Consider the following 23109-nt stretch of genomic DNA (forward strand, 5'->3'; position numbering starts at 1 on the left):
TGGCCACAGGCATAGACAGTTTTAAAGTCCAATGACTGATGCATGGAAAATAGGTCTGTCAGTGGCTCCTAGCCATGGTATCTAGATGGAACCTCCAAGTAAACCTCTGAGTTGATAAACTTCTGAAAATCAGTGTTAGGAGGCAACAATGGGAAAGGCCTTGGCCTCTATGACCTGTTATTGGAACTCCGGAAGTACTCATTGACGTCTGTGAGATAGGATGCTGGACTGGATGGGCCCCTTGCCTGATCCAGCAGAACCTTTCTTATGTTTTTCTATGGGCATACACGGAAAATGTGCCATAGACCCCAAAGCCATTCCGTAGTATTTAATTTTCACTAGTGCTTGGATGGAAGTAAACAGTTGCTTACTCGACATGGAAAGGATCGCTGAAACAAAAAAAATTAGTTTCTTTTTTGGATTCCTTTGTAGGTGTGTAGAAGTAGTAAAAGCTTCGCAGTATGTGGAATTAGCTAATGACCTGGAAATAAATAAGGCGATTACATATCTGAGGCAAAAGGACTTCAATCAGGTATAGTGCTTTTTATTTATTTTTTAATCATATTAGTAGAATTGTACCTGGAAGTGTGTTCAAAATACAGTCTCAAGATCATCCATCCATCTATATCTATATATAGTCGATTTTGTATAATGAACAGAGAGAATCTGTTCTGCAACAAATAAAAAAGTAAAAAAATTCTGTTGACATGTCACAGAGGGAGGTAGATAGGCAGAGATGAAGGAGGATCATGCTTGAGATTGTATTTTGAAAAAGAGATAAGAACAAGGTATTTCGAGTTTTCATGGCATTACCAACAGGACTGAAGGTTGAGGGGGCTGCTCTCTGGGAAAGGGTGACATTGATATCATTTTGCCCAAATGTCAAATCACTAATTGCCTGAGGAGAAAGTTAGTTGCATAGCCCTGGTCCTGCTTTAATGTAGGTAACAACCAGTGCCATCATAAGCAGAGTGACACCCTTCTGAGCTCAGTGACTGCTCAGGATGGCACTAAGTGGGACTATACCATTAAGCCTGCTGACTTCAGTGGATTATGAAGGCTGAAACTCTGCTTAGGGCAGCACTGATAGTGTCCTGTTTGCATCGGCTGGCCATTTTTCCAGAAGGCTAAGTGTGTTATAGAAGGAATTTAAAATAGAATATAGCAGGTATGCACTTTGCTAAAGGAAAGAAGAGAGGAAGGTGTCCTCTAAATTTTGAACTTTGGGTAGACTTGGTTGTATAGGGCAGTGGTCCCCAACCTTTTTATCACCGGGGACCAGTCAACACTGCACAATTTTACTGAGGCCCGGGCGGGGGGGGGGGGGGGGAGTAGTCTTTTGCCGAGGGACGTTGCCGCCACCTGAGCACCTGCTCCACTTGCTTTCCTGCCGGCGCCCCTGATGTCCTGCCACCTGGGGGCGCTGCCAGCAGCAGCTGCGCAGTGCCACACCGAGGGGGAGCCCGAGCCACAGCAGCTGCTGGAAAGCACCAAAGGGGAGCCGGCAGCAGGATAGCTCCTGAGGCAGGAGCCGGGGAGGAAGATGAGGAGGAGTTGCGGCCCGGTACCGACTGATCTACGGCCCGGTACCGGTCTTCGGACTGATGGTTGAGCACCACTGGTGTAGGGAACATGAGCCCTCCCATTCTGAAGTGATACACTGAGGAGCAGTTAACCTATGCAGAAGCAAAAATGGAATGATAAAGGAATCCTTCCTTTTAAAGTTCATAGTATGGCACAGGTAGGGGGAGGTGTTGCTTCTCGGTTGTGCTATTATGAGCATTCACCAGTTTATCATCACACATCCCAGTGTTCCCCGTTATCTGATAGAAGGGCTGCATTTTCCCAGTAGCAAAATGTTGTTGGAGTACTGGGTGACGTGACTTCCCTTCAACAGTTGCGCTTGCTGGGTATCCCTTTCAGCAGCTGTGGAGCCAGTTGTTCCTTTCCCCTGCAATACAGTGATCATCTAGAAAGGCCTGTGTGTTAATATAAAACACAGTGCAAGCAAATGGAGACAGCTTTAAAACTTCTGCCATTCGGGAAAATAGGGGTTAATAGTGTTGGTTTATGCAATTAGTCTGTCCTAAATGTGTCTCTTCCATTCATACATTTGCTTTCTTGCTGTCCTGATTGGTTTTACTGTGTGTTAAAAATTGTTCCTTTTCCTTTCCTTTTGTTATTGCTTCTTTCATACTGTCATTCCCATTTTGTTTGATGATGTAAGTATGAAGAGGTAGGTAGAAATGGCAACATCTGTTTCACTGTGCAGCTATTCTAAGTTAATGGAGGGTGCTAGTCTTAAAAAAAAACAGCAGTACTTAATGTTATGCACATAAATGTGCACAAAAATTAAAATTGTCTGTATTTAAATCCAGTTTTTTTTTTTTACCTTCTCAATACATCTGGCAGCCATATCGGTCAGTTTTGCAGGGCACTCCTTTGCAGAACTGCTCCAGCCTATACCTGTTGTCTGCCATGGCCTTAGTAGGGCATTAAGTCTGTTTAGACTTGCACTGTAAATTTACTGAGGAAGTAATTATGTACTATTTTGCCTCCCTCCCCATGCTTTATACAGATTGTTTGCCTTGTATTATTTATTTTTGAATGGGTACATGCAAACTCATTCCTGTTTTATCTTTTTAAAAGTAGAACCACTTTTAAAATGTTGGAAATCTGCTTTGGGAAGAGAAGCAGGTTAGTATCTGCTTCTGCTGCACTTACACAGCCCTTTTCTCCCGAGCTCAATCCAGAAGAGAGCATTGTCTAAAAAAAAAAGGATGAATGTCCCTCTGTGATGGGCTTGCTGATCAATTTATAGCTGTCTGGGAATACCACTAAGTGGTCCTATGAAATACACAAGTCCTTGATTATATATGATACGCTTAGGGCCTATATGCATGGCCACAATTTTTATTTTTATAAATCATTAGCGCCTAGGTATGTGCATCCCGTATTTTGATTTTGAGACAGGTTGTGCTTGTGGAAGATATAAGGCAGCTGCATGACTACTAGATAGGACAGCCCTTTGACTTTCTGATGGGTTTATTCTTTCTTGTGGATTACCGTGATAGATTATCTCTCTCACACACCTTTTTTTTCTCACATGGATAATAAATTTCATCAAGAAATGTGTGTCAAAAAAGCCAGTGTGAATTATTCCTGAACTGCAACTATAAATTCCTAAAGGTAAAGGTATCCCCTGTGCAAGCACCGAGTCATGTCTGACCCTTGGGGTGACGCCCTCCAGTGTTTTCATGGCAGACTCAATACGGGGTGGTTTCCTATTCCCTTCCCTAGTCATTACTGTTTACCCCCCCCCCCCCAGCAAGCAAGCTGGGTACTCATTTTACCGACCTTGGAAGGATGGAAGGCTGAGTCAACCTTGAGCCAGCTGCTGGGATTGAACTCCCAGCCTCATAGGCAGCGCTTTCAGACTGCATGTATGCTGCCTTACCACTCTGCGCCATAAGAGGCTCTTTATAAATTCCTAGTGATAAACAAAAAAAATCTGTAGTCTTAAACTTCTAAGTTCATAAATTCTAAATACTTTTTTTTAACGTTTCTGAAGTTTCTCATGCCTCTGAATTTTATTTATTTATTTGTAGATAGTTCAATATAATTGGAAAAATGTTACGCTGTAATGCTAGTGTGGTGCTTCCTAAGCAGTTTGCTGGGGAGCAATAAACACTTGCTAGCTCCATGTGTTTTGCATATGCCTTCTCTTGCACCTCATAAATTAAGGCAGTAATGCAGTTTGTGCTGGAAACTGTAAAACCAAAACACACTTCAGAGTTCTTTGCTTACAACTTTTAAGGTGCATTCACTTTATAATAAATAACTGGAGTTTTGTGACCTCATACCTTCTGTGAAGGGGAAAACGGAGCCTGGTGAGTTTTAATTTTTGTGCTGTAGAAAAAGCAGGTCAAACTGAAGTTGTTTTTAAAACATTCAAGGGCAAAATATAATTTGTAATAGCTAAGTTCAATGGCACCTTAAAATACGATGAGTGTCTTTTCACAGCATAAGAGAAACATTACAATTTATCTTACAGAACAATTGATTTTGTTCCTTTAGTTTCTCTTCATTCACCAGCAGTCACATAAGACCTTTCCAGATGTTTCTGAACATAGCATTACTTTAAGTCAGGGGTAGTCAAACTGCGGCCCTCCAGATGTCCATGGGCTACAATTCACATGAGCAAATGCTGGCAGGGGCTCATGGGAATTGTAGTCCATGGACATCTGGAGGGCTGCAGTTTGACTACCCCTGCTTTAAGTCACAGGCTTGTGCTGGTGGGGATTCTGAGCCAATTGTACTTCGTTCTTTTTCCACCGAGGAGCTCAGAGCAATGCTTCTACACTGCAAAAGGGTAGTTGAAAGAAAACTGTAGGCCAACTTTTCAAAAGAGACACACACTCTGTAGGACCCGAAAGGAGGTACACCAGTTTTTTTTTTAAACTGAATCAAGCAGACGGCATAATAGATTGAGAAAATGTGGCTGCCATCTAAAGAAGGGAAAGTAGAATGAAAATGTATCGGCAATGAAATGGTGCGGGCATGAAGGGCAGCATTGTATCACTGCAGGATGGATATTCATGTTCCCTGCAGAAACAGAATGCATTAAATCTAAAGGTAGGAGGTATCTTCCTCTCTAGTTACATACCATTCATTAGGGCAGGCTTTCTTAACAGGGGTTTCATGAAATCCTGGTGCTCCTTGACAGCCCTGGAAGGGTTTCGCCAATTGGGTGGGTGTTAATTAATTTTTAATATATTTTTTAAATTTAATTTGGTGATATGATCATATATGGTCATGTGGACCATATGAACCCCCTTCCCTAAATGGCCCATGATGGGCCTGGAGGTAGAGGAATGGGGGAGGGGCATCGGTCATAAAAATCCTTGCTTGTCGAGGCCTGTTGCACGTAGTAGCAACTGGAGTCAGAGAGATAAGCACTCTTATTTTAACTTAATTGCATTGGGGAAGTGGCAGGGGGTGATGGAGTGGTGAGACCTGTTGACATCACTTCCAGGGTTTTGGGCATTTCTTAATGGTAGGAAGCTTGAGAAAGTCTGCAGGAGAAAAATGTGCTTCTGTGCAGTTTTGTGGGTCTTGTGTGTTTGTGCAATCCCTGATACTAGTGGAAGCATGAGAACAGCTATATTTATGTATGTGCCATCAAGTTGCAACCAACTTTTGGTGACCTTAGCTAGGTGCCCTCAAGCCAAATGAGAAGCAGAATGGCTTGCCATTCTCTTCAGGCTATATCATGCTGTTTTCCTTCCTAGAGAACAGCTGTAGCACTTACAAATTGTGCAATGGGTGACTTTATGGAAACTGTTGCAGAACATCACTAGCAGCTATTCTACGTCCCATTCTCTGTGTCCAGCCTGGTGATTGTTTATGACTGTAGCATAGATATTCCCCTAAAAACATTCTGATTTCAGTGGAACGTGCTAAATATTCAGAATTATAGAAAACTGGGGACAAAGCCAGTTGCATTCAGGAATGCAGCAGGCGCTAAATTGGGGGGAGGGGCTGGAAGAGCTCTGCAGATGCCCCCCCCCCCCCCCAGGACCTGGAAAGGCTGCAGGCTGGAGGTCCCCGGGCAGGGAATTCACTGGCAGGGGCAACTCTCACGCAGCAGGGATCTGTAGGCTCTGAGCCTCAGAGGGAAATGAAAGGAAGGGGTGGGGGACAGAAGGCGATTAGCTGGGCGCTGGATGGACAGGCAAGCTGGTTGGAGGAGGAGGCACTCAGGGGCGGGACAGCCACCCTGAAGTGCTGAGTGGCACAAGCCATGAGACCAGCTCCTCCTCCTGGGCCTTACCAGAAATATTAAGTGGAACAGATTTAGACTTTGATTCTACGTCTATCATCATGATTTGCACTGTTGCACTTTTTGAGTGGTCAACACACTCCATGCTTAAATGAGGTTCTTTCCCAAGTCAGCTATTTGAATAGTTTTACAAGGCAATTGTTACTTCCTTCTAGGCTGTGGAGACTTTGAAAATGTTTGAAAAAAAGGACAGCAGAGTTAAAAGTGCAGCTGCGACAAACCTTTCATTCCTTTATTTCTTGGTGAGTTAACTGTTTCCAGAGGGTATTTTTAAAGTAACCTATGTAGCACTTCTGGATTTCTCCAGGTGTTTTATCTTAAATTTAACGTGTTGTGAAGATAAAATGGGAGAGAGGGAAATTATGTGGGCAACTTTGGGTACTCACTGGGGAGAAAGGTGAAGTATGAATAAAGATGGTACTCACCCGGCCTATTATATATTATCTAATGGAGAAACCCAAGAGTAGGAAGACATTGTGGAATGTAGCTGTTAGGCTTTTTTCTCTAGTTAATATTTTAAATAGAATTCTGGGTATTTATTCTTAAGAAATAAATAAAAGCTCCAATCTTGTGCATGGCTCTAGAAAGATCGAACTTAGATTTAAACGATTTCCAAAGAGATTCTTTCCTCTTCTAAAAGGTAAAGGTATCCCCTGTGCAAGCACCGGGTCATGTCTGACCCTTGGGGTGACGCCCTCTAGCGTTTTCATGGCAGACTCAATACGAGGTGGTTTGCCAGTGCCTTCCCCAGTCATTACCATTTACCCCCCAGCAAGCTGGGTACTCATTTTACCGACCTCGGAAGGATGGAAGGCTGAGTCGACCTTGAGCTGGCTGCTGGGATTGAACTCCCAGCCTCATGGGCAGAGCTTTCAGACGGTTGCCTTGCCACTCTGCGCCACAAGAGGCTCTTTTCCTCTTCTAAGGGTTTGATAAATATACTGATCTGTTAGCACTTATTTTGCCCTAGACTAATTCACAGTGCCATTGTAGGGGAGGGTCCCTGGTTCAGTGGTAGAGCATCCGCTTGGCATTCTGGAATACTCAGGTTTAGTCCCCAGCATCTCCATGTAAACTATCAGATAGTAAGTGATGTGAAAGACTCTCCCTAAGCTCCTGGAGAGCTGCTGGTGGTCTGAGACGACTGTACTGTCCTTCTTATGTCCATCTTGTCTTTGGTTGCAATCTTGACAAATGACCTGGATCAGTTATACAGAATACTAATAAAAATGGTATGTGGAAAACATGTAATCATTTGTGGGTTTTTTTTTAAATCAGCTGTCAGTGATGTTTCCAGAATTATTTGTGTTCTGAATTTATCCAGGAAAATGAATTTAAACAGGCCAACAGCTATGCTGATTTAGCAGTAAATGTGGATAGATACAACCCATCTGCTCTTACAAATAAAGGGAACACTATTTTTGCCAATGGAGATTATGAAAAGGCAGCAGAATTCTATAAGGAAGCTCTTCGCAATGATTCTTCATGCACTGAGGCACTTTATAATATTGGTATGTCAAAGAGACTTGCATTATGCTATATGCTCAATCTTGTGTGTAGCATTTTGGTTATAGCACTTGCCCTTTCTTTGGAAATATGGATTGATTTGTTATTTTCATGGCTCATTAAATGCTTTTATTAAATGCAGTAGTTATATGATAATGTGGTAGTTTGAGCATAGCTGTCCTTTTCCAGATCCGTATATCTGCTGCCCTGCTAAGACAGAACGCCAGTCTAAGGAAGCTTCCTTATGCATTCCAGGAGGGAGCGCTCTGCTCTGTGCTTGCATTTTGTCCTTTACAGAAGTGCCCCTTCAATAATTGCTTCAATGATTATTTTCTTTGTTTCTGCTATTTGTGTTTGTGTTTATTTTTGCTGCTTTTCACGCTTGTATTGCTGTTGTTGACAATATTATTCTGCTGGCACTTTTCTTGTTTATTAAACTTTTAATAGCATTGTAAGCTGCCTCTGAAATACATTAATATAATAATATGAGATATAAATATTATATATACATTAAATGAACAATAGTGTGTGGGGGGGGCGGCTGTGAGCTCATCAGAGAGTAGATTGCTGTGTTGGAATTCTCTGCTGAACTTGAAAAGTGAAAGTTGTTAGTAGGCAAATAGTGGTTCATTCCTGTATCAGGCATGTTGACTTAAGTCCATTTTGAAATTGTTTGAGCGGTTCAGCAATAGACAATATAACGCTATCCATACCTACTTTTCCAAGGTGGGTTTTCAGGCTCTTATGGCATAATAGTACCTTGTAGTATCTTTGTAGAAAAGTTTTCTTAATGGAAAGGAAAACACGAAAAGACAAGCTCAAGAAACACGTGGCCAGCTCTGGTACTGTTATCAGTTTTGTGGGGCTGTGTTCCGCATCATGTGAAACTGTGTAAAGATCATTCCTGTATTGGTCAAGTTTCCTGTTTGTGGAATAGGGGCCACTAGTGTTTTGGAGTACACCTATCAGAGCAGCACAACTATTACATAAACTGCCCACTCCCAGTCAATCGCTTAACTGTTTAGTACGCACAGAAAACGAACTGTCTGAAAAATGCTTTCTGATTTTGGGGGGAGAACCTGTTTCTGATTTGCACCACAAATATGCGCTTTAAACTCCTGCTTCTTGGAAAACCTACTGAGACTTTCAAAATGTCTGTGACCTTCTGTTTTTAGGCTTAACATATAAGAAGCTGAACAGGTTAGATGAGGCACTCGATTCTTTTCTGAAGCTTCACGCCATCCTTCGCAATAGTGCTCAAGTTCTCTTCCAAATAGCAAATATGTATCTTTTGACCAATCTTTTGACAAAATCAAAACAGTTAAGTACTATGAATGTCTATAAGCTTGCTCGTGAATTTCTATATCAAAAAAATCGCAATGAGAAATCCCTTATCTGAAGATGCCGCAGATATGAACTAATGGAGGATCCTAACCAAGCCATTGAGTGGCTTATGCAGCTTATCAGCGTTGTTCCAACTGATTCGCATGTATTGGCAAAACTTGGAGAACTCTATGATAACGAAGGGGATAAATCTCAGGCTTTCCAATACTACTATGAGGTTAGGAGTGCTTTACTCAGTTACAATGAAAAATGCATTTTCTACTGCTCTCTGGTCGGTGTACTGTACCTAGTGAAGCATGATTAAACCAACAGTAATAATGCCAACTTTATAACAATTGAACATTGATTTTCCCTTAAATCAGCTTCACACTTGTATCTGTCAAAGTGAGCTTTGACTCAGAAAACTTAAACTCTGGGGGAAAATGCTGATATTTAAGATTCTACTGCGCTCAAATTTTATTATACTACTACAAAGGCGGCTACACAGCTGAAATTACTTGTGACTTGGGCACTTTCCATTCTTATCATGATCCATTGACCACCTTCATTACAGGTTACACATAGTAATCAGAACCAAATCTCTAAGAAGAAGAAGAGTTGGCTCTTATATGCCGCTTTCCCCTACCCGAAGGAGGCTCAAAGCGGCTTACAGTCGCCTTCCCATTCCTCTCCCCTGTGGGGTAGGTGAGGCTGAAAGAGCCCTGATATCACTGCCCGGTCAGAACAGTTTTATGAGTGCCGTGGCGAGTCCAAGGTCACCTAGCTGGTTGCATGTGGGGGAGTGCACAATCGAACCTGGCATTCCAGATTAGAAGTCCGCACTCCTAACCACTACACCAAACTGGCTCTCTATAAATATTTAAATTGCAGAATTACTTCACATCCATTTCACAATAATGCAATGCACCTTGAAGTGATTGTCTACTCTTCCATTAAAACATACATAGAAGGCCACACTTTCTCAAGTCATAAAAAGCTCCAGTAAATGTCTTTCCTTTCCATGTTTCTTTCTTTTGGTTGCAGTATTCCTATTGCTAGCAACTTCCCGTGCGTGTGTTGAACAATGGCCCTTTCAATCTCCATTCTCATTATATCCTTGCTTTCTTCATCATGAGCAGAATTAGTTTAATTTGTTATTTTAGCTTTTCAGAAATACTTTTTAAAGAGACATTCCAAACAACTCAGTGATTTTTAAAATATGTATTCCCCCTTTTCCTATTACAGCACGTACTGCCAATAAACTAGCAGGAATTTGTTGTCCCGAGACCAAGAGTGTTGAGAACTATAACATATTTTAGCACACTGATTGCCTAAGGAAAGTAAATTATTTTCATTTTGCTGTGTTAAAGTGTTTGAAAATAGGACATGTGGAAAATATGGCTATCGTCTCAGCTAAATCTTCTGAAAAGTTTTCTGTTAATTGCAAAACCTGCCACATTCTCAGTGGGGATTATTTAGTGTATTAGTACACTGCTCTCATTCATGTATTAAATATTCTTGGCATCTGGAGAATTAAACACGTAAATGAGTAAGATATTCCAGAAGCAAAATAAAGATGCTGTTTATCACTAACGTTGCATTTCTTTCACCTTCTTTATTTTGTCAGTCCTATCGGTATTTCCCTTCAAACATTGAGGTCATTGAATGGCTTGGAGCCTATTACATTGACACACAATTTTGTGAAAAAGCCATTCACTACTTCGAAAGAGCAGCACTTATTCAGTAAGTAATGGTTGTTATTGTGTGTTTAGACAAGTATCATTGGTAAGGGAACTTTAGGTGCTGCAGTTACACTGGAGGCAGGAGAATTGAATTGGCATACATTTCTGCTGTAAACTCCATGACCACTAAAGGCGGGTTCGTTTTCACACCTTTTATTTGGAGCTTTAAAAGATGCAAAGTTTAAACAAAAATACAACATGGAACAACGGTATCTACTTTGGTGGTCTGAAAAACAAGCTTCAGGTAATTCAGAGGTTCTAATTAGTCTGGAATACATTTTTCTGAGGGTTGCATGGGTATAAGGCAGACCCTTTGTCTAATCTCAAATAATGGGATACCTGGTAACTTTTCATTTACATGCTAAATAAAAAAGGTTTTATTAGAATAAATTGCTAAGGTGATCTTAAGCACATTTAATAGGTACTTGAGGAAACACTTCCAAATCATATCTTATGATAAGGTGCCAGGTTGTTATACTACCTGCCTTTCTCTGGACAAAATGAATTCAGTCACCTTTCTAATGTGGTGTGACAGGACTGTATTGTTCTACAGTAACTTCTATACATTCCTTCGGCAGATTGGGCAACAAAGGATCACTCTCCTACCTGGATTTTGAAATGTGCCTCATGATTGTTTTTTCCTGCCCTCCAAATATTTCACTGATTTATCCCCATGATCTGAAGTCATTCTGGGTAGCATGGTAACCCTCAACCAGGGCCAGGGCTTTTTCAACCCTGGCCCCAACCTGGTGGAATGAGCTCCTGGAAGAGCTAAGGGCCCTGCCGGAGTTACCAGCTTTCCGCAGGGCCTGCAAGATGGAGCTCTTCCGCCAGGTTGAGGCCAGAGCAGTACCCGGTGTTGCCATCTGAGGATCTCTAGGTTAAGGCTAGCTAGGTTCCTCGCTCCCAGTTAGAGGGAGAGTCTGACCCATGCTGAACAGGGGATGGGTTGATATTTTTACTGTCCGCCATCTTGTTATGCTATGTCATTATTCTATTCTATTATGTTTTAAGCGGTATTTTAGGAGATTTTTATTGTATTTTACTGATCTTGTAAGCCACCGTGAGACATTTGAGAGTGGCAGTATATAAATATAAAAAAATAAAAAAAAATAAAACAACTGGCTACCTAATTCTATGAGCCGCTTTGCCACAAGAACAAGTTGTGGGATTGAATCAAATGAAATTGCGATAGGAACCTAGCTCAGCCCCTGGTGGCTGTCTCTGCCAAATTTAAAATAACTTTTAATGTTATGCTATGAAAAGCCAACATATTGTTATAAAACTCTTCCAAGGGGTAAAAAGAGTGTATAATCCCTTAGATAGCAGCATGTCATTATTTCTTGGCCAACACTTTCTTACCTCCCTACTTTCCCAGGTAGGGTCCTTACATCATTTATAGTCCATCTTTCTCACTGGGACTCAAGGCAGATTGCACAGTGTGTAATATTTTGAACTTCCTGGGCATTTGAGAAGCAAGGTTGCAGCAATAGTCACACACACAACCTCTTGGCCATTTATGCACACACACACATACATGTGTGTGTGTATAACATTTTTTCCAAAGTAGATAATAGACCATAGTATGTTTATTAAATTTTAATTTTGCATATAAAATTACATTTATTAATGCCAGAAGAGATAGCACTACTATTTTCAATAAATAAAATACTAGTCTAGCTTAGTGATTCTTTGTGGTTCAGTCAAAATGGGAGTCATTCTGTTATTCAGCCTTTATGAATCTGAGCTAGTGGGATTCACTTTTTGAACTGAAACATTGTGGATATGATCCAGGAAAAGAAAAGCCTTTTTAAGTCTAGTTCTTTTCAGTGGGAGAGCGAAGGCTATGTATAATTTTTTTCCTCTGTTGTATTTTAGGTAGCCCACACTTTATATGTTTGTATTAGGCTCTCTGCTGCTCCAATAGAACCCTCAGAGTTATTCTTATCATACTTAAAACTGACAGGGAGATGCAGTCCCACTGCACTGTGGATTTCACCATCATCTCAGTGAGAAAATGATTTGTCTTTTTATTCAAGAAAGGATTTCTTTTTGGTACAGTGACAGGTGGAAAAGATGAGCTGACCTGATGGTAAATGTCCTCCCACATTGTTGCTGTTCACAGAAAGTCCTTTCCTTTCCATTCCATAACATTCTGGTTTGTTTATCTGCAGGCCAACTCAGATAAAGTGGCAACTGATGGTTGCTAGTTGCTACCGAAGAAGTGGTAAGTCACTTTTGCAGCTCTTATTCTGGCTTTGAATATTGCATATTTTTTGCCTTTAAACAATACTCCCCCCCCCAGAATTAAACTGTAATCGAACAGTAAAAAATACATTTGGTAATACTTTGCCCTCAATGTTCAAAGAATTTTAAAGCATCTTTTTGCAATCTGATTCTGTGCCTGTAGATTTAGAAGCAAGTCACAGAATCAAAGAATCCTGCTTTTAGTTCATTTTTATAGAGACAATGAAAAAAGTGATATGTCTGCCAGCTAGAATCCCAGTTCCTCTAAAAAGAAAATAAAGCCAGTGTAAAAAGCTTGGATACCTCAGTTTCTGATATGCAATGTCTCTCTGTGTGCAACATTGTTTATTGACTTTAACAGGTAACTACCAAAAAGCTCTAGAAACCTACAAGACAATTCACAGAAAATTTCCAGAGAATGCTGAATGTAAGTGTTTTTATAAGGTATGCTGACACAGACGTAGAGTATCTAATATAGCTTTTCTCAACCTTTTTCACTGTTGAGAAACCCCTGAAACATTCTTCAAGCTTCAAGAAACTCCAGAAGTGGCACAATCATACAGAATATGGTTGGGAAGCACAGATTATTATTATTATTATTATTATTATTATTATTATCATTATCATTATTATTATTATTATTATTATTATTATTATTATTATTATTATTATTATTATTATTGATGTGTATACACCTAGCCAGAACCCCTCCCCTTCTCACTCACTCCTGGCCCATCATTGGCCATGGAGGGGGGGGCACACAGGTCAACATTATCATATGGTCATATCACTCAATAAATGTTTAACAAATTTTAAAATATATATAAGAATTAATTAACTCCAATCCATTGAAGAAACCTTTCCAGGGCTGTTAAGAAACCCCAGGGTTTGATGAAACCCTGGTTGAAAAAGCCTGATCTAGTATAAAGAATAAAAAACATGAACCCTTGCCCTTTCTTTGGTCGTTGTTATGATCTGTCTGTGCCCTCAAGAAGCAATGCCAGTGATGGTGCTGCTTAAAATAGACAGGAAGGATCCAGATCCCGAGGGTATTCCGTTGTACACACACAGCTAGTACATGCAGTGGTATCCTGGTTTCGTTCAGTGGGAAGAGTCGCTCTTTGAAGGCTTTTGTATGGATGCTCAGCGTTGTTCCCTGCATGGAAACTAATGGGAAAGACCTTGTAGAGAAGAAATCTCCCTATTGGGTAGAAATATATTTAATATAATAAATTATGAACAGTGCTCAAACAAGTTCTCTGGAGAGGTGATGTAGAATTCTTCTCAATAAACTTTAATTCCTGGAAATTATTTTCAAGTGTTCCAAAATATTGAAATAGTTGCCATGAGAGACATCCTCAGTATTTTCATGTGCCTCTTCTCTGACTCTTCATGTTCCATTAAAAAAACAACAACTGTATGTTGATTTTATTTATGTTTTCAGATTATATTCTACCCAGCCCACTGGGATGGCTGACAAGCACCTGGCAGTTACTTTTAAAAAATTACATGAAATAACTGTATGGCTTCCCAGATATTTAGGTGCTTACCTTTTCTCATTGAATTTCCTGTTCTTCTGCCCAAAGATACCCTAGTGCATACATAATGCCTGATTATAGGCAGCTGTTCATTATAATATCATTCAACAAAGAACTTCTATTAAATCTTAAACAGCATTTTGGAAATTTTCTTCTGCTGAATGTTTCATCAATTCCTGATATGGCCATTGTTCTCCTGCCAGGTCTTCGTTTCTTGGTCCGTCTCTGCACAGACATGGGGCTGAAAGAAGTCCAAGAGTATGCAACAAAACTCAAGAGAGTGGAGAAACTGAAAGAAATAAGGGAACAGGTGTGTTTTCTTTTTTTAATCCCCCAAATATGATTTTTTTAATTTTCATCTTCAGAAGGTTGGACACAGTATGGCCACTGCAATGTTGCTCTGCAGCAGTAAAAATTCTATAACCAGTTCAATTCCCCCATCAGATCAAAATATCAGTGTTGGGTTGGATCCAGACAAAATATTCCATGAACCAAAGGGGTGGGGTAATTTTTGTCATTTTGCTCTTCCTGCTGCAGAAATGTTTTCTGGGGGTTTCCCAGGAGCAGCATTTTGGGGAGATCATTGGTGGTGGGGAAAACATTCTGTTCCATTGCCAAAAGCTAAAAGTGAGCAGAAAAGTTAGCCTGGTCAAAATCCATACAGTTCAACCACAAGTCAATGGAAATGACAAAAGCAAAGCCAGACAGAAAAAGACATCCAGAACACCAAAGTTAACTGAGGCCAGATCCTGCTGTTCCAAGGAATGATGCACCTGAGGAACCAACCACTCCTAGTTAAAACAACTCTATTCTTCTTGCAGTGATTCTAGAAGTACCACCCAAGCCATGAACTTGCTCTTTTAGGGCAAGGGCAGCCTCTTCCGAAACAGCTGGAACGGCTCATGCTTCGATTAGCACTTTTATCAACCAATAACCACTCAGTCTTAACATGGATTGAGCTTCAGTTTAGCTCACTTTACAGGTGTTGCGAGATAGCATCTTCCAAGATGCTGCTGTCTGGCTGCTGGCAACTGTGGGGCTTCTGCTTCAGTCCTGGGCTGTAGGACTGAGGGTATGGTTTGCTGGCTTCAGCCTGAGACTCTCCCTGTGCACCCAGCAAAGTCTCCTCCTTCTCCAGTGGATCTTCCTACAGCATCTAAGGGCTGGTGGCAGCTTCCTCTGTCTCCTCTTTATCTGAGGAGGCATCAGCAGGCTGACCCACAACAGGCATCTCCTGTCATGCGCTCATGCCCCTAGGGAGGCTTCCGTCAGTCTTCTTGGAACTTTCTTTCCTGTGGTTGTTGAAAAAACAGCCTTAATAGCTGTGCATCTGAAGATTTTGTAGGCTTCAGACTTCCAATCAGAAGCCCTTCAAACTGTTCGCACGACACCTGACAGCTATGAAGAATTCTCCTGCCTGTTTTTTTTCAGCACCACCATGCAGCTGACTTAGCAATTCCTCCCTGTGTTACAAGAAATTGCTGAAGAACATAATTTGAAATCACAAAACATGTTAGCACTAAAATTCATTACATGCCAAGACATGTGATTTTTTTTAAGTCTTTGGAAAAATACAGAAGGAGGTAGTATGAGGTGTTTTTTAAGACCGATCTGCCTGTTACCAGTTTTTGTGATTGCATACAGTGGACAAGATTAACACTGGAAAAAAAATATTTTTATGTGAAGTCCCATACAGTCATTCAGAGATACTTCTTGGGTAGAATGTGTGATTTAAAAAATAGCACACCTGGAAGAAATCATATCTCCCCAGAAAGTTTACTTTCCAAATAAGCATTTCACAGCCTTTTATTATAATATTTACACTTTTCAACCATTAATTAAAAATTTGTCGGTACAGTGCCAAGTATATTAGAAACATAAAACTTGGAAGATGGTTATTTCTTTTTATGCGTCCCCTACTAATATTTGACTGTTTACAATAATAAAACATTTTGTGGATTTACAGCAGTTTAATATGCAGAAGTTACTTTGAAGTCGTGTAGAAAAATACTTCTAATATTTTTTCAGCTGTAAAATTCTAGGTGTAACGCAAGGGGGTAGGGTATTCATCAGTCTTTTAGGAACCTGATCTAAAAGAACATAATTTTACTGAAATCCTTTTGCTGAAATCTTATGTGATCGTTAGGTTAGACTCTAGAGTTTTATGATGTGCCATTTTTTACACTATCTTTGAAATTATACCACATGGTGATAAAATGCACTTTAATGTTGTTTTTAATTGCATTTGTAAATGACATTTTCAGTTTTCAGCAGCCTTGTAACTAGAATGGAAACCTTTATGGATTTATTTATTAAAATCCATTGGTGAAAAGATTTCTATCTTGCCTCTCAGCCAATGTCTTCTGAAGCTGGCTGATTTACACATGTATGTTCATCACCCAATGAAACACCCAGTGATGACTTCATGTGGACATTGGGCATTGAGAGCCAGCATGGTTTATTACTTAAGAGCAATGTTTTCTAATCTGGAGAGCTGGGTTTGATTCCCCACTCTTCCTGCCTACCTCACAGGGTGTCTGTTGTGAGGAAAGGAAGGGAAGGTGATTGTAAACCACTTTGAGACTGCTGGTAGAGAAATCCCCCTGATTCTTTAAAGGAGAGGTTGTTTGTATTTTTTGCAAAAGGCAGCCAGTGAGGCTGCAGCGTCAAGAGGAAGACCCTTGCAGGTAGAGAAAGGGAAAGTTATTGGGTCATTTGCCTGGCAAAAACTGGTCTCTACAAGTTTATTTTAATTTAAAATATTTTTCATGAGTATCTTAGGAGGTAGGTGATTTTTACCTTTTTGAAGGAATTTAGGGGTACCCTTAATTTCTCTCAAGGGAGGGGAATGCAGGTTGTCAGGGAGAGTAAGCAGCTCAAAAAGAAAAGGGAGGAGGGACAAAGCAGTTCAACAAGAAAAGGTTAGAATCCTCTTTCTCATTGCAATGGTCTTCCTCTCAAAATTTCAGCGTATTTGCTTAGGACTACCATCTCAAGGTATTTTTATATGATTAAAAGGAAGCCAAAGAGAGCCATTTTAAAATTAAATCTCTTTCTAGTCAAGGTAGATTCTTCCAATCAATTACAGGTTAAATCCAGAAAGTGGTTCTGGGCAGCTATTAAAATTACAGCGTATTCAACTCTGAACCAAGTTTTAGTGGTGAACCACTAAACCAAGCCAGCATGGTGTAATCGTTAAAAATGGAGGCTTCTAATCTGGCGAGCTGGGTCTGGTTTCCCGCTTCTCCACATGCAGCCAGCTGGGTGACCACAGCACTGATAAAGCTGTTCTGACCTAGCAGTGATATCAGGGCTCTCTTAGCCTCACCCACCTCACAGGGTGTCTGTGGTGGGGAGAGGAAAGGGAAGGTGACTGTAAGCTGCTTTGAGACTCCTTCTGGTAGATATATATTATTATATATAATAAATAAATAAATAAATAAAAATGGCATATAAGAACCAACTCTTCTTCTAAATCTCTGCTTGACCAGGCAATGTTATGACTGGTCTCATTACTTAGTCAAATTACAAGATGATGTGTGATAGAAATTATTGTGAACAGCACTAAATAGCATCCTGGTCTGTTTCTTCCACTAGCGGGTCAAGTCTGGCCGAGATGGCAGCGCCCGCGCCCGCAGGGAAGGAAGTGCTGGTGGCGGTAAGTACTGGGGAAATGGTGACTCGCTCAAGTGAAAGCCTGTCCAGCCATCTCTGTCTTCTCTATGACTTTGGTCTGAAAATTACTTAATGTCCAAGCAGGTGCAGCCTGTCAACTGGAGCCATGTGGACCACGGAAAAGGTTATGGGCTCTTTTTCATCTTCAGCCTCTTCTCAGCCTCCTATGAAAAAGTATGGCTGATATGCTGAATCCTAGGAAACGAAAACTTTTCTCTCTAATGTGGAAAATGGTTAGGATTAGGGAAATGGTGATCATCTCCCCTAGTGACATAAAGTAATTAGGATGAAAAATATCCAAGAAACAGCTAGAGGCAATGCTAATTTAAATTCATTGTTTCAGGAAAAATAGTAAATGTTTGTCTCACCAAGGTAGGTAGATCAGGAATTGGAAAAAGCACTTCAGATGCCTAAGGGTGACTGGATAATGAAAAGAGAATTCCTTAGAAATGTAAACCACAAACTAAGATGCTGCTGTTTCTCGTTAACTTGCTATGTTCCTGCCAGAGGCCACATGAAAAACAATCGTATGGGCAGTTGGGGTTCACACAAGCAGAATCAACTCTCACGAAAATTTTGGGGTCAGCATGGAGCACTGTGAAAGCTTCCTGTTATAAATCTGTTGGTCTCCAAAGGTGCCAAAAGACTCCTATTATGCTTTTACTGCGGCATACTGCTGTAGCTGGAATCTGTAATAGCTGTAGTTCTATACAAAGTATGGCTTATAGAACATTTGAAAATCTTTGGGAGTTGTCAATCCTGAACTAAGGTACCTCTTTATGTTGTTTGAGACAATGTTGATGCTGAGCATTATTAGAGCACTGTAGAATAAGAATACTGCTATGGTACCTTTTGTAGCAGTGGGGTCTGATGCAGGCCTATGTAATTTGTGGCTTTCCTAAACATTAGTTTGGGGGGCTACAAACCGGATTACATTTGTGCCAGATTTTGGCTTGTGAACCAGTTTGTGCACATCCTTAGTAATAAGGTTCGCTCTCATTCATTATATAGAATTTTATCAAATTTGGGTAGCTAGAAGATAAGTGTCCGCGGGTTACTTTCTGGGCAAGAACCCACAAAAAAACACTGATCATCCAAGAGGTTTAGTGTCTTAAAAACCTAATCAATAATACTTGCTCCCCTACTAGTAAAACAAGTCAATTCACCAAATTTATCACCATCACTATTGCCATTTAGTGATATTAAATAGAAATTTGATATTAATATGATTTGTAATTTCTTTCTTTTTTGTATGTTTTGGTGATTACTATGGCTAAGCTGAAGCAATAAAATATAGTGTGTGTGAGAGAAAAAGAGAGACAGTGTAAGCAGAGATGATTTGGAAGTACCATGAATATGACTTATTCAGTGCAGGCTGTCATTTTGGCTGGCCAAAATATTTGCTTACCAGTTTGTAGTATTCTATGCACAGAGCAAGTAGGTTTGCGATATTATTAATTGCCACTTCACATGTGGGAAAATATTTTCTTTTCCAAGTCATACCAATGCTGCTGTTTCAGGTGGTGCATTATTGGGCAGCTGAAAATTAAAAGTGTGTACTTTTCGCGGATTGCTCACCCTTATGCTTTTCTATTTATCATCTACTCTGTTCTGTTTGTCATGCTGTGTGTTTTCTTTTCACCTTGCCTTTGACTATATGTGTCTCTTGATTTCCTTCTTTGTATTCTGTCTCTCAATCTTGCCCTCCATTCTCTAGCAACCCCCTCTCCTGAACATAAGCATAATTTGCCCTCAGAAGCAGTAACAGGTCAGTTTAATTTCTCTAATGGACTGTTAAGAGAGACGTAGTGTAATAAATTGAGAATATTATGACTGCTTTATAAATATTATAAATTCTAGTCTTCAATTTAAACTATTTTGCAGTCCTTTCTCTCCTCCCCTCCCTCTTCCCCCTTTTCTCTCTTTTTGTTCCAACTATCAGTTGTTGAAAGTATGGCGCTTTTTAATGTAGTAGTACAGGTTTTGGGGGAAAATATTAAGAGCAACAATTTGAAATCATCAGATATAGATAACTATGTTACAGAGTGAAATACAAGTATGGTTGTGAGTGTCCTGCATACTGCAGGAGGTTGGACTAGATGACCCAGGAGGTACCTTACAACTATATGATTTTATGATTCTAGTTCCACATAAGAGAAAACAGACATTTGAAAGTATTTTACCAAGTGCCTAGTTGGTTGAGAGGTCTGCTTACCTGCCTTCCTTTTTCCTGCCTGAACTGCCCAGTAAAGATCAGATGGACATAGAGACAGTAGGACTCCTGTGCTCTAGGACTTAGCTCCACGTATGGTTGGACATTGGTCCAAACAAAAGACAGCTAGGAAACTGTTCAAGAGAGCCATGATGGATCCCACCCACATACCTCTTAAGCACATAATCTGTCTCATTTATGCCCAATGAAGTCACTCTTCGGAAATGTTTTAATCAAATTGACTTACAATGAAACCATCACCAAACTGTCAGTTTAAAGCACATCTTTCCCTGGGATGAAGGGCAGGGTATAAAGATTTTAAATCATCATCATCCATTAAGCAGAGTAAAATCATTAAAACAGCATGAAAGCCACAAGTAAAGGCAACAGGAAGAACAGGAAAACCCAAAGCAAAATCTTTAGGGAACTAGTTCCGGAAAAAAACCTTGCTAGCTCTGTGCCCCAACAGCAGAGCTCACTAAAGAAAAAAAGGAGAAGTATCAGATGACTGTAAGGTATAAAGATGAATTGTATGGAAGAAAATGTCCTCAAAATTCGATTAGTTTTTGTATTGGTAAGGTTATTCAGACAAATATTATTTTTGATTTTTTTTGTAAAAAAAGAATCCCTATAGCTTACTAGGAGTTATGGAATGCTGAGGCCCATTAAAGACTTATTAAAACATAACAGAATAACAGAGTGGGGAAGAGAAACCGGCCTGCTTGAGCTCTTCACACCTTCTAATATTGTGAAACGGGGACTAGGAAAATGAAAAGGGTGCAGACATTGTGGCCCTTCCCCCTGCAGCCCTAATTCTCTTCAGTTAGTCCGGGACACTGCAAGCTTTTCAGAATTCAGGCTAGTTTGAAAGGCCTAAGATGAGAGGAGAAGAGCGTTCTCCAGTCCTAATTCATTCGGAAAGGGTGCAGAAACCCTGCCAAATCAAATTATTCTGAAATGGGAAATGGGATGTGTAGAAACAAAAATAGGAGGACAGCATAGTAGGGAGGGTGAGACTGAATCGTACCCTCATGTTTCATGTCCAGATTAGCCGTTTCTTCTTACTTTGTCCTGAACCTCAGAAGTCAGCACAGTAGTGCAGTTGCATTAGAGAAGGACAGCTCAGGATGTCGGTATCGTGAGATCTTAGAAGCTCTAGTTAGTACTTGGATGGGAGACTACTAATGAAGTCCAGGGCTGCTAATGCAGAGGCAGGCAATGGCAAATCACCTCTGTTGGTCTGCAGCGGGGATGGCCAGATTGGCTCTCCAGATGTCCATGGGCTACAGTTACTATGAGGCCCTGCCCCAGTTTGGCCACCCCTGATCTTCAGGATTGTCATAAGTTAGCTACGACATGACAGCACTTTTCAGCATTATAGATGGGGGAACAGTCCTGGTTCTTCATGCTTCCCACAGTGTCCTGCACATCATTTCGCTTTCTTGTGGGAGAGTAATACCAGTCTGCTTCATAGTGTGACTAAATTCTTCAGTGGTATCATAGGTGAAAATTCCCTCTGCCTTCCGAAGCAATAAATAAATGCCTAGTGAAATGCTGTGTGTGTGAGTATAATCTGCATTATCCGATGTTTATGGAACATTTTCTCTCCTTTGCCAGATCCTGGTAGTGTTACTGTTAAAGGGGAGCGACTGAGTGCAAAACTAAAGTCCTTGCCAGGTACAAACGAGCCTTATGAAAGCAGCATTAATAAAGAAATTGGTAAGTGATACGCTAATGTCTCAGTAGCTTGGTTTCACATACATGGAAAGGACTGGAGAATGGGTGTTTCATATAATTTGCGTAGTTCGTTTAAATCATTAAAAAAGAATGAGGATTACTGTGCCAGTGAAAGTTCATTGCAGAGGATCAAACATACCTGGGAAAATGATCTAGAAATACTATACTATACTAAACCTTCCCACTACATTTCTTTGATCCAGCATATTGATTTTGTTGATGCATTTCAGGCTGGCATGGCCCAGACCAGACATAATGCAAAACCACAGCTTAATTAAACCACTTGTAGGATCTGTGATTAGCTGGACACAGGCCATGTCACAAGCTATGATGAGTTAAACTGGATGAAACTTAACTGTTTGAGAAATCCATGGTTTGATGTTAGTTTATTAATCACAGTTAGATCCTATATATGGTTTTCCAGGAAGTACAAATGATAACATCCCTGCTTGCTCCCCACCTACAGAGTAAAGGTGGTGAAACCAGTATTCATGATTATTTGCAAACGGCATTCTGATTTCACAGTTAAAATAAACCATGCCTCTGCATTCTGTCTGAAAAGAAAATTGTGTGTACAGCTCTTGCTCGGTTCTCAAGGTGGTGTTATGAACCATGCCATTAAAAACATCTTGTAAAATGTGAGCAAGACAGTCTACATGGCAGTCTGCATACATGAAAAATAACAGCAGTAGCTATCAGAATATTATCTATTCTGTTGTATTTATTTTTGAAGATAAAATCTTTATAAGTTAACAGGAAATCTTCCCTTTTTCAGTAGTAGAGTCTCTGAGGGTTATCAGTAAAACTGAAGCCGATAGGCAGGATATAGTTGGGTTTCCATAATTCATGTGCAAGAGGAGTTGGTGAAAAGGCTTCTGCAATTTGCCACAGACTTTAAATGTTTGAAAGAGAGTAGCACTAGGCATCTTTATTGTAATTTTTGATGGTACAGAGTTACAGGTGTCCTTGCAGTTGTTTGGAAGAAAATAACTTTCCTTTCTTCTTTTGTAAAACATAGATGCTTCATATATAGACCCTCTTGGACCACAAATAGAGAGACCCAAAACTGCCCTAAGGAAAAAAATGGAAGAAGATGAATTTGCTGATGAAGAATTAGGAGACGATTTGCTTCCAGAATGATCTAGTAAAGTAGAATAACTTTAAGTTTGTAAGTCAGGAAGGTAGAATTTTTTCATGGATTTTGATAAAATATTTGCGGAAATTCTTATATTTATTTTAGTAATGTGTATATCAACTGTGTATTTCCATTAAAACATTTAAATAGTT

At 40.2% G+C, this 23109-nt stretch overlaps 1 protein-coding gene across 2 annotated transcripts in view; it reads left to right on the forward strand.

The window, feature by feature from the left end:
* Window positions 1–23109, forward strand: part of IFT88 (intraflagellar transport 88) — a 35498-nt gene extending 12389 nt beyond the window's left edge. For both annotated transcript variants that reach the window (XM_077341670.1, XM_077341671.1), the window contains exons 15-26: window positions 433–532; window positions 5998–6084; window positions 7167–7353; window positions 8524–8632; window positions 8759–8909; window positions 10299–10414; window positions 12588–12640; window positions 13022–13087; window positions 14402–14508; window positions 17796–17856; window positions 21703–21804; window positions 22841–23109. In XM_077341670.1, the coding sequence (XP_077197785.1) occupies window positions 433–532; window positions 5998–6084; window positions 7167–7353; window positions 8524–8632; window positions 8759–8909; window positions 10299–10414; window positions 12588–12640; window positions 13022–13087; window positions 14402–14508; window positions 17796–17856; window positions 21703–21804; window positions 22841–22962 (1261 nt within the window). In that variant the 3' untranslated portion in view covers window positions 22963–23109. The remainder of the gene's footprint in view (window positions 1–432; window positions 533–5997; window positions 6085–7166; window positions 7354–8523; window positions 8633–8758; window positions 8910–10298; window positions 10415–12587; window positions 12641–13021; window positions 13088–14401; window positions 14509–17795; window positions 17857–21702; window positions 21805–22840) is intronic.

This window comes from Paroedura picta, chromosome 6 (assembly GCF_049243985.1).
Source record: "Paroedura picta isolate Pp20150507F chromosome 6, Ppicta_v3.0, whole genome shotgun sequence".
In the NCBI taxonomy this organism is placed as follows: domain Eukaryota; kingdom Metazoa; phylum Chordata; class Lepidosauria; order Squamata; family Gekkonidae; genus Paroedura; species Paroedura picta.